The 12,620-nt window shown below is 36.0% G+C and overlaps 1 protein-coding gene across 2 annotated transcripts in view; it reads left to right on the forward strand.

Moving 5' to 3' along the window:
• Nucleotides 1–533: 533 nt before the first annotated feature.
• Nucleotides 534–12,620, forward strand: part of zcchc7 (zinc finger, CCHC domain containing 7) — a 66,474-nt gene continuing 54,387 nt past the window's right edge. The window contains exons 1-2 of one of the 2 annotated variants that reach the window (XM_039693010.2): nt 534–647; nt 2,260–2,858. In XM_039693010.2, coding sequence (XP_039548944.2) covers nt 2,273–2,858 — 586 coding nt within the window. In that variant the 5' untranslated portion in view covers nt 534–647; nt 2,260–2,272. Of the gene's footprint in view, nt 648–1,843; nt 1,985–2,259; nt 2,859–12,620 lie in introns of those variants that run through there. The other variant, XM_039693001.2, reaches the window with a different exon arrangement.

A 12,620-nucleotide genomic window follows, 5' to 3' on the forward strand; every position in this document is an offset into this window, starting at 1 on the left:
CCAACATGTTAAAAATAAAATAAAAAAATAATAAAAAAATTATATATATATATATATATATATATATACATACATGTATTGTATAACATGGGCCTGATACACATATATGTGTTTTGTATTTATTTATTTATTTTTTGTAGCCACGTTATGAGGCAATGCTTTAGGCAATCATTTGGTGTGTGTTATTTTTTTGTGTGTTATTATTTTCTGCTTTCTGACCAACACCAAATCAAACTAATAATAATAATAATAATTATTATTATTACTCATTAACGGCAACCTCTTCACAATGACACTATATTTATCTGAACAAGGTGTAAAAAAAAAGGAAAAAAGAAAAAATGCTTAGGCCTTCGTTTACTACATTTCAGGGTCCGGTGTTTAATGACTTCCTTGTGTTTCTTGTAACTGTAAGTACAAATTCCTACAAACAGCTCAAAGATTTCCAAACCCTCTCCCATTCACACTATGAACAAGCATGGTAACAGTTAAAACAGTCCCTATACTCAACCATACTAACCTTCAGTGTGTGCGCTAAATGTAGTGCATTTATTTTCCCAGGGATGAAGAATAGTTGGCCAACCATTAAATTTCCTTCGGAGTCCGGAAGTGAGTGTCACCGCGTTCAAATCGGAACTTGTAAACAGGTCAGATTTTTCTTCAGCCTGGTAGAAAACTCTTTGAAACGTGTCATTTTGTGTAGTTAAGGTTACAGATGTTTTAAAACACTTTCGTGACCGTTTATTAGTAATACATCCACAACCGACATCCATGTGTACGTGAACACACGTGGGTCATTGAGTAGCACTAATAGCACTGAAGCTAACACATGTTCATAAAATATGTTGCCTAATGTTGCATTCAACGATATAAGGCTGTTAGATGGCAAGTTTTTTTAATGTAGTCTTTGCTTTTATATATATATATATATATTATATGTATATATTTATTATTGTGAACCATTCCTATTTTTACTGAATTATTCAGTCTTCCAGTTTGCAAACTGTCCATAGCTTGTGTTCTGTGTTGTTGTTTATGCATTCAATCTGCGGTGTTCGTGATGTTTGGAATCGTTTTAATGGTTTTGACCAGAAATCTCTCAAACATGCTAAATTGAAACAAATCCACTCGTGCTTTTTGACAAGTGAGACATAGAGAGGATAACAAAACAGAATTGAATATGATGCATGGATCTGGCATAATTGCTATTGTACAGAAGACAAAGCAGTAAACTGACAGTTTGTTAAAAACTAAACAGTAGCTAGCTGTGCTTTGTGTTTACATCATTGCAGTTTGTGTTATGGAAACAGATTGTCTTCGCATGGCTTTCACTTTGAATAAAAAATGTTTGACTTAAGTGTCTATCAATTTATCCATACAAAGTTTACTCATTTAACATCTATTTTTTTTTTTTCAAAATAACGTTAGCCTTATTTGTTGTGCTCTTAAAAGGGCTGAAGTGAAGTTCACCATTTAAGCAATGTATAATGTACTAATCTATACAACAGCAATTGAGTAATTCTCAGTTGTCTCACACAGCATACGTATTTTAATTTAAGTTTTAATAATCAGAATCATCTTGATAACAGTATCAAGACATCGTTGATTTTATTATTCTTGTGAATTCAGGTATTTTAAATAAAGTACTGTGCAGAAGTCTTAGGCACACTAGTATTTTTGCCTCAAAGAAATGGTTTTAAGCCAGTTATTTATATATTTTGTTGTAGTGTCTCTGTAGGAAATAATCAGTTTACATTTCCAGACATTAATTGTGCCATTAATTGTAATAATCCAGTGAAATTTTTTGAATGCACAAGGATTCTGACAACAGCCAATGCTCCACACGGAGGTCGGATCTCACCATCATCAAATGCATCTGAAATTATATGAAGAAACAGAAAAAAACAGAGACTAAGACCAGAAGAACTGTGGAAAATGCTAGTGTGCCTAAGACTTCTGCACAGTACTGTATGTCACAACAAAGGTATCTAGCAGGCTTGAGTTCTGATAGTAATAAAAGAATCAGTTAGAACATAGGGAAAATTATTATGGTTTCTTTTTCTGTTATTATTGCGAATTAAAAACCTTATACATTAATCTAGTTTGTATTGTAAAGTAAGAATGTTTTTAAAAAATAATATAAAATATTTATTTATTTTTGTGGTGGGGCTTGTGCAGATATTGGCAGAATGATGTACTGAATAAAGCAATCTTTATGGGTATTGAATGATGACTCATGATATATGATTTTCTGTTTAGGGATCACCTTGAGATGTTCTCAGGGTATCAGGAGCGGGAGGACTATGAGGACGAACTCTACCGGGATGAGACAGACTCTGGTTTGTCTGACGCTGACAGCGAGCTGGAGTTCCGGCTCTATTCCCAGCTGCACTACAACGCTGAGATCCAGGAGGACCGTGAGGACTCGAGAGAGGTCCAGTCATCAGTACCACGGACTCAGCCACAGCAGAAGTCCTTGCCTCCTGCTCCACCTGTAGATGTTATTGTGATTGACTCCGGCCCAGATACCATCACAGTGTCAGACAACACAGAGGAAGATGACAGCGTTTGTGCTAACAAAGGTCAATCATCAAAATACTGGAAAAGGAAGTTGCATCCCAGTAGCTTACTTTCACCCTGTCCACCACAAGTTCAAACAGGAAGGAGCTCTCCAGACGATATTGTGCTGTTGGATTCTGAATCTGACGAGAGCTCTTCTGAATCTATACCTCCTTTTGTGGAGGATCTGGATTCGGACTCAGACTCAGATGTACTGGAGAACTGGATGATTCTGGGTCAGGAGAAACAAGATGAAGATCAGAGCATCCAACTCAACATCTCCAAATTGGAAAATCCAGGTAAGGATTTTCACTCAAGTTTAAGACAAATACTGAAGCTGTTAAATAAGCTCACCTAAAATGCCCATGTGATCTTTCACTATAAGAATCTAAAGATCTATATTAAAGGCAGGGTAGGCAATTTGTTCCAGAAAAATTTTTTTTATGCTGGTTGAAAGTCTCTTCACATCCTGATAGCAATCACTAAGTTAAGTGGTCTAAATGCATTTATATATATATATATATAAATGCATTTAGATTATTTATTTATTTAATACATACGATTATTTATTTAATACATACGTTTCTCAAATGTATGCGTTTCAATTAGAGCCTGACCGATAAAGAATTTTGAAGGCCTATACCGATATACAAATATTTTTGGGTTTTAAAATCCGATATTCCGATATATCGACCGATATTTTATTTATTTATTTATTTGAAACTGGACATGATAGTCACAAATTTTGTTATGCTTATTTGAATTAAGAGAACTGATGGGGATGTTCTTTTAATTGTTATTCAAGCAATGTATGTATCGTGACCAACTCAACGAGTGTTGCCAACAGGAACGGTGTAGATTCCCCTCTTGTGGACAAACTATATAACTCCAAAACTCATGACATGGTTCAAGCGTGTTTCGTCCGTTTTTATTTTATTTTTGAAATATTCATTTATCGGCCATTATAACTGCCGTTACCGATAGTTTGGAAAATGCCTAATATCGGCCGATAATATCGGTCTGCCGATATATCGGTCTGGCTCTAGTTTCAATGGCAAAACTCAATGCCAACTCAAATCTGCAGCAGGCATTATATACAAGTAAGAGCTCTGTAAGTTGTCTCTCATGACGCTTTTGTTTGCTCTCTGCTGTATGCGTTCATGTGTTTTGAAGGGGGTGTGGCTTTGGAGACGCTCTGAAGGGAGGGTGGGATCTTATGCTTTCAAAGCTAGCTCGCTATTGCTAGCCTCTCTGAAAATTGCCTACCCTACCTTTAAGCTGTTTGTTTGTTTTAAATGTTTTGATGTAAAAATGTAAACAAACCCTTGTAGACTGCACTTTTAAAGGGATATTTCACTCTAAATCATGTCGTTCCAAACCTGTATGACTTTCTTTCTTTTGTGGAACACGAAATGTTTTGAGAAATGTTTTTTTTTGTTGTTGTTGTCAGAACGGTTTAGTTACCAACATTCTTCAAAATATAATTGTATTCCTGATAAGACATAAAATTATACACGTTTGGAAAAACGTGAGGGTAAATGATGACAGCATTCATTTTAAGTGAGTATTTTGTATTGTGTTTGCACTTTTCTTTTCCATGCAATGAATGCCTGACTAGGTTTACATGCAGCCAATAACCCATTCAAAACCGGGATATTAGCAATAACCTGGTCCCGAACGGCCATAAACACCGGCAAAAACCGGGATATTATACCTCCTGGGGTACTCCTTTTCTAACCCGATTTTTTGGTCATGTAAACGCGTATATCGGCATATCCCCATAGTGATTTGTGTTCTGCGCAGGTTCTATTCGCAAGGAATCTTGGTCTTTTGAGTAGAGAAACTTCTTGGCGCATACAAAAATCTGCACGCAGTATCCACAAGTTTCCGAGGGGCGCTCCTGTAAAAAATAAAGTGGGTGAAACTTCCGGTGACGCGGCGGAAGTAGCATTCCAATGGTATTTTGTGTGTTAGTTAGCGAAGAGGCTAGCTGTTTTTCGGAGAATTATTTTACTATTTAAAGACGCAAATCTTTATGAGAGATGTCGTTACGGAGCTCAGGGACAACATGTGCTGCTCGCGGTTGTATGTATAACCGGACTAAACTAATTTAGTGGCTTAAACGGGATTGTTTTGAACACAAGCTGAAAACGAAATCAGAGTGATTCTGCCAGAGCCCGTCTCTGATCCTGCCAACGACTGTAGTTTCCATCACCTCCCAAAAGACGACGAATCTTCCTGTGTACATTTGTTTAAATTCTTAATGTTCTATAAACTCTATCAGCATGTGTTTGGCTGTTTTCTACTGATGTTACACCTAAACTCAGGATCAAAGCCTGTGTTGACAGAATACCAAATGTGCCAGTTAATGTATTCAAGTAGCACATTCATTTATAATTTTGAATAAACTCCAAAGCACAATGACTAAGTGTGTATTTTTTATTTTAATTGTTTGTCAGCTCACACAACTGTCTGTCACCATGCCTTGATGAGTATTGATTATTAATAATGTTATTATAATACTCCCAATCAACTACTGCGGAGGGTAAAGGTACTGTTATTTCACCCTTTTTAATTTCGTTGAGGTTGTGTTCCCACATCGTTAGCTAGTTTGGATCGCTATAACTTGAATGACTGTCAACTGTTGAATGAACGAGTGTCAAGCATGTCAAATCGCGCTTTGTTTACTTCCAACCGGAAGTCGCGCCCACTTTTGACGCAAGGCCTCATGGGGCGTAGGAAACTTGTGGATACCGGAAGTAAACATGGCGAGACCAAGCGAGACACAGCACAGCATACTTTTGGAGCGAGCTCAGTTACATTACCAGCATCAAAGCGCAAACAAAGGTGATCGCTATATGCCCCGAACTATTCATTTTCCGCGTGCTGCTGTTGTTGTTGTCTTTGGATACAGGAAGAAGAATCGGATATTGCGTCTTAAGGCCAATTTATACTTCAGCATCGAGGGTACGCCGTAGTGTACGGCGTTGGCTACGCATGTAGGCGACGCCGTTGTGAGCATTTATACTTCTGCGTTCAGGTCTTGGTTGCTCTGCAGTACTGCTCCGAAACGCTAGTTGGCAGCGGAGGGTTTTAATGTTCCACTGTTTAGATTCCTCGAGTTGCGGCTAGGTTACTACAAGCCGTGACGTGTAGGTACATTTTTGAAGAGGTGCGCGTCGGGCTACGGCGAAGGGTACGCGATATGGGACGCGTCTGTGCGTATGCTACGGCGTACCTACCGCGCGCACCCTACGCAGAAGTATAAATTGGCCTTGAAGGTTGTTTATACGTCTAGACGCTAACCGTGCGTCGCCGTTTACATTGGGATATTGCAATTCCATACAGGAGAAACTCTCTCTGCTTAAGCATGTAAGCGGGTTATTCCTAATGTTTCAGAAACCAGAATAGTGACCCGACCATAACCCGAAAATTGGCTGCATGTAAACGTAGTCTATAAGTTAAAAAAATTACCATTTTAGCCCATGTGACTCGTACGCATATAAGCCGTCAAAGCCAATGGTATAAGAATTCATGACAACTCATGTTTGATCAGTTTTATAAATTATTATTATTAATTAAATTAATATATTATTAATAAAAAAATTATTGTTTATTAATTCATTAAAATCATGTTTTGTGCAAATATGTTTGCCTGAATAGAATCTGCAGACTGTTTGTTAGTATGTTAGTTAGTCTGTATGGATAGGCTGCCTAGAGGGTCAGCGGGCCAGAGCACTTGTGTTAATATAAGCAACGCAAAAATTTGTGTTTATCCCCAAAGCACTCGGCTGTATGTGCATAATCAGCGAATCTGATGTCTCATCTTCATGTATTTATTATAAAGTTACCGTGCCGGTGTACCAATTGAACGACTAGGTGTGTGCGTGAGCACATGCATCCTGCTTTACGTGTGTAAAGTTAATTTGCATGCGTGTGAGAACATGCAGGAAAAGCAATGAGGGAATATTTCTGTGTATGTAGTGGAAAAAACAAACAAAACATAACAAACCTCCTGTCAGAGAGCGTAAGCGAGAGAGAGAGACTTTAATCATAGATGAATAAAAATGTCTTTGCAAATCTCTCCAGATCTACACATTAGGTTAACCTGCAGATCTCAGCAAAGCAGCAAACCCCTCTCTCTGTTTCTTTCTTTACCCTCTTCCTTTTTTCCCTGAATGTGCTGTCCTCATTTCCATTCGTGGACTCCTTCCTGTTCCTATTATTCATTTTCTACTCTTTCTCTTTCTCCTTCTCTCTTTCTTTTTTTTATCTAGTTCTCCCTTTCAAATACAGAGGATTTCATTGTGCGTTTTCTCTCTCTTTTCCTCCCTTCATCCATCCTTCCTTCTCTTGCTCTCTCTGGCTTATTTGAATGGTGACTGTGGAGGAGTCTGTGGGCTGGTATTTCTGCTCTGTCGGTCATGCCTCTCACACTCATGTGCAGAGGGGGCCTTCTCCTGCCCTGGCCTGCTTTTGTTACCCAGAGAGAGAGATTCAGTGGAGGATGAGAGAGAGAGAGAGGAGGGGGACAGAGGGTGGAGGGAGGAATGGGGTAGCTCTCTGTCTCTCTTTTTCTCCTCTGTGTCTCTGATCTCTGGGGCTTGACCCTGCACTCCAGAACATGTGGGTCACACAAGGGAGCGGAGCTGGGAGGAAGTGGCTGAAGAGGTTGCAGTCTGCATGTTCACTTACACATCTAAAAACCAGAGGTTTCCATTGCCAGTTTAACTGTGGTAGAGAGGGACAAAAGGATGGTGGGAGTGAGGTGGGAGTGTAGGTGAGGGTTGGGACCACATTTTTTGCAAAAAATGTGTGGGTTGATTGGACTTTGCGATTGGAAAACGTAAAGCCTACCATAACAGAGGCATCATAATTTTTTTTCCCAGGACCCACAAATTCAATTGGCGGCCTTAATATACATCAATATACATCACTACTGTTGAATTTTTTTTTTAAATGCTTTTGTTTCTTATGCTCACCAAGGCTGCATTTTTTTTCGATCAAAATACTGTAAAAACAGTAATATTGTGAAATATTTTTACAATATGCAATAACTTTTTTCTATTTTGATGTATTATAGGATGTAATTAATCTGTGGCAAAGCTGAATTTTCAACATCATTACAGTCTTTCATATTAGAAATCATTCTAATATGCATTTTTGGTGCTCAAGAAAGATTTTCTATTATCATCAATGTAGAAAACAGTTGTGCTGCTTAATATTTTTCTCGAAACCATGACATTTTTTAATAAGATTCTTTGATGAATAGTTTAAAAGGACAACATTTGAAATTGAAATCTGTTGTAGCAAGCAAGCTTTATAAATGTTGAAAATAAGTATTCATTTCTCAAAACAAATTTCTTCTTTTAGTTTTACTGACCCCAAACTTTTTAACGATAGTGTATACCATATTATAGAATTACAACACTGTTTCTGTAGCTCAAACAGTAACTGGTAAATGTATATCTTGAATGCAATTTAAAAGACGCTTTTAACAAAAACATCTGTCAAATGTATAAATGTACATTCATTGGATTGGATAGTTTGTTATTTGTCATTGTCTTAGGACTACACATGTTGCCAGTTAACAGAAATGTTAGTTCCCCTTTGTGTCATTTTCAACATCTCAACTTAAATACTTCAATAATAAATCCTAAACATTTAAAAATAAAATAAATATTTGAAATCTCAAAATTCAAATATTTGTAAGTGAATTTTCAGTAGTCTTTATTTATTTTGTAGTTTGATTTATGGTTTGGTTGATTTAAACTAAAAATGCAAAATAAATATATATTAAATGTATATATTAGGGCTGTCAAACGATTAATCACAATTAATTGCATCCAAAATAAAAGTTTGTGTTTACTTAAATATATATAAATACACACACATGCATGTATATTTAGGAAAAATATATTATTTATTTATATATATATATATATATATATATATACAGTATATTCATGAAAATATTTCTTAAATATATACAAGCATGTGTGTGTATTTATTTATATATATATATATATATATATATATATATACACACAAAATAATTATACACAGTGCACCCACATATATTATGTAAACACAAACTTTTATTTTGGATGAGATTAATCACGATTAATCGTTTGACAGCCCTAGTATATATCAAATCTTTATTATCATATAACATTCATATAACATTTAGAACGTGAGCATAATATTAGCCATAAGCCATTGCAGTAAGCAATCTACACTTAGTCTAGAATATGAAGCCTAAAATGCTCTGCCTAAAAGGCAGATGTGGTATATATATATATATACATTTGAAATTTTCTTCTTAAATGATGATTTTTTATCAAACTTTTATATTTAAGTTCAGTATTTCACTTAAATAACAATTAATAGGTAATTATCATTGCCATTTAAGTGAAATCACTGAACTTAAATATACAAGCTTGATAAAAATGATCATTCTAGAAGAAAATTTCAAATGGCACTTAGAGGCTTTTGCATCTGAACTCTTCATATATATATATATATATATATATATATATATATATAGGGAGTGAGTCTAGCTGTTTTGTTAGCATCAAAAATACCTCCAAAACACAGCATTGTGCATAGGGGGAAGTAAACACATTTTGATTTGTTAACATGTCCTGTCCTGTCATGGCTATATGCACTCTCCATAGGGGACGCGGAATTTGTGTTTAGTGTGATTGTGTCTGTGATACACTAGTAAAAAGCTTTAGACAGCAGTGACTAATTTCATTTGAGCACACAGACTCACACTCACACACTCTCGCACAAATCCAATTCTCTTCAGTTGCAAGGTCTCAACTATGTGATGTGTCAGCCGAACAACATACAGTCGTATTGTGACACACACACACAACGAAATCCAATTCTCTACAGTTGTTAGTGTTGCTGTTACTATATGGGACACACACACACACAGGTCGACAGAGGTTGATTTGAAGAATGGTACACATTTAGAGGACAAAAAACCTGAGAATGAGAGTGTGTGCACACAAGTGTTTATTATCAATTGAAGTGAGATTTTAACAATATTTCAGCTTATCCATCTACTGTACTCTATCAGGAGGACAGGTGAGTGGGTGGAAAAGCATTACGACGGCACGATGAGACAAAAACATCGCTAAAAACCCTCCCAAAACATCCTATTTGTCCTTACAGTCCAGCACACACAGGTTGTGTCTCTGAATCTATCCGACTTTAGGATGGAGGGTGGCCCTTGGACCCTACTCAAACGGAACAGACAAGAAATATGAGAGCCTCCAAAAAAAAAAAAAAAAAAAAGGAGGGGGAAACTCAGCAAAGGGGGGCTCTAAACTTGAATTCGAGTTGTTGAGCCTTACTCAGTGGTCACACTTTCTTTTTCTTCCCCCTTTGTGCTTTTTTAATTTCCCTTTCCCCCTTTTTATCTTTTTTCCCCCAGTGTTTTCCCTCCCCTTTTTGGTTCTGTCTGGTTTTTCACCCTGTGAACACCAAAGTTTGTCATTAGGTTGGACTAAAGCAGTGGCAGCAGATGGGCATTAGTTTAAGCTGAATGCATGGGTGTTTGAAAGAGAAGTGTCTTTGAGTGTGTTTGATATACTGCAGGGCATATGCAAAGGTAAGACATTAGCAATCCCTCTTGTTTTTGTTTCAAGGGTTCAGAAATGGCATTACAGCTTCTTTAGAGTTGTTCGTAGCTGTTTGTGTGAATCATTCTGTGTTTGGCTCTCTTACTCTGTCTATTGTGACGCGACTGCCATCTTCAAAGTGGTGAACGTGGCCCACCGTATCCTATTGGGTGTTGTTTTCTCTTGCCGTCATCGCCTCGTTCTCTCTTGATCTCCCTCTTTTTTCTTATATTTCCCTCTCACTCTCTTTCACGAGGCCACACCCAGACTTCCACGTATTACTGACAGGTGTCTGTCAATCACATTTGTTACCTTCCCCTTGAACTTTGACTTTTGCTATTATCTACTTGTTTAATGCTTATATAGGCACCATTGTGAAGCGTGTCTTTACATTTAAGTATTTTTATTTAATGAATGAAACTAAATTGTTTTGGTAGCCATTTGGCAACCAAAGCTGCATTTATTTATTCAAAAATACAGAAAAATATTAATATTGTGTGAAATATTTTTACAATTTGAAATAAAATGTTTATTTCTGTGATGCAAAGCTGAATTGTAATGAACCTTCAGTTTCTCACAAACTTCTCACAAAATCATTTTATTCCGATTTGCTGATCAAGACGCATTTCTTATTGTTATTAATTTTAAAACATTTGTGCTGCTTAATATTTTTGTGGAAATCTTGTTTTTCCCAGGATTTTTTTTCCATTCCATTTTCCCACCCATTAGAGTTTATTTGAAATGACAATATAAAAATATTTACTGACAATATAAATACTATTTACTGTCAAAAATGATCAGTTTAATGAATACCTGCTAAGACTTGGCTGTAAAAAATGATACAAAAATAATATATATATATATATATATATATATATATGAAGTATATATATATATATATATATAATTTATATTTTATATTTTATAAAAAGAGATTAATACAAATGTCAAGAGACTTTTTAAACAAAGTTGCTTTATAATATTTATTTGTGGTATGGATGTAAAAACTGCACATTTTTGCATAAGCTTGCATTTATTTTTTAACATTTCTTTAGGATTTTGATGTTCACAATCAATCATGGATTTTGTATTCAAATTCAGTTTGTTTTAAGTGCTCTTTATCACAAGGTTTCGTTTGACTGTTTTCTTCCAAACACAATAAGGAACCTTACAGTTTATATTTCTGTTTTATGTACTTGTTTTCACATTGAGCTGTGTGTGTTGAGGAGGGCTTGAAGGTGAGGTGTAAGTGAATATGGATGTGGTTGTTTTGAATACGGAGTCAATAGAAGAGGAGAAGTGCATCATTATGGATGGGTCACAATGCTCTAGCTTGAGGCGGTGGCGGTCGGTCTGGAGAAATGAAACCGTATATTTTGTGTTTTAACTTCTGTTGCTGAGTGCTATAGAGAGTGAAGGTGTTTTATCTGCTGGATTTGTGAGGACTGCGTACTGCTGCGTGATTCTAGCAGCTGTGTGTGTGTGTGTGAGGCGTGGCTGCGAGGTGTTATGTGTCTGTAGGTCTGTGTGTGTGAGATTGGAGGGATTTTTGGGTGTAAGTTTGTGTAATACAAGTGATGCTGGTGTGTGTGTGTGTTATTGTGAGTTTGTGGACCTGGAGGTGTGTGTGTGTGTGGCAGGGATAGGCATCAACTCTTATCTGGGTACAGCAGTGCCACTTCAGCTGAAACACCACACCCATTTCTCCACACGGTTTGTTTGAACAGACGCCATGTCCTCGCACAAACACACAGATTCGCCATAAAATCACAGCTCGAGGCTGTGTTTATTTCTATATTTTAAGATAAGATATTTATTGGTTGGATTTTATAGTAAGAATATTGAATAATTAATTTACTATGTTAATACCATTACGAAATATTATGAAATTGGCCTTACTGGCATTTATGAGAAATGTCTTAATGCTGTCAGATATTGATGCATTTGTATGAATTTTGATCCTAAGTTTTTTGTTTATTTGAATTGACATTGGTATTAAATTGCTTTTTGAAATGTTAAATATAATTCATCAAGCCTTTCAACTTAGATGCACAATATTTTAAATTATTTTCACTGTATATATTTGTTCTGTTTGCAGCATTATAATTGTTATTGTTTTACATTATTGCCCATGTTTATCTTATTCTGTTTCCGAGCGCACACACAAACCAAAATAGTCAAAGTATCATTACAATACATTGATTAGTGACTATAATTGGATTCACCCGTTTTCAAGGACAGTCTTAACAAGCTCCCAGGGTTCCCATATTTATTATGAAGACTTTTTTTTTTATTCAAACATTATGTATTTTCCTCTATTCAGATCTCAAAAGATCCATCTATAGGTATCAATCTGTCATGTAGTGCCTAAATTCACTTTTAATACTTTATTTTATAAGTGTATTTTATTTCTTTATTTTTACAAACCTT

The sequence above is a fragment of the Pimephales promelas genome, chromosome 6 (assembly GCF_988280905.1).
Source record: "Pimephales promelas chromosome 6, fPimPro1.hap1.1, whole genome shotgun sequence".
NCBI lineage: Eukaryota > Metazoa > Chordata > Actinopteri > Cypriniformes > Leuciscidae > Pimephales > Pimephales promelas.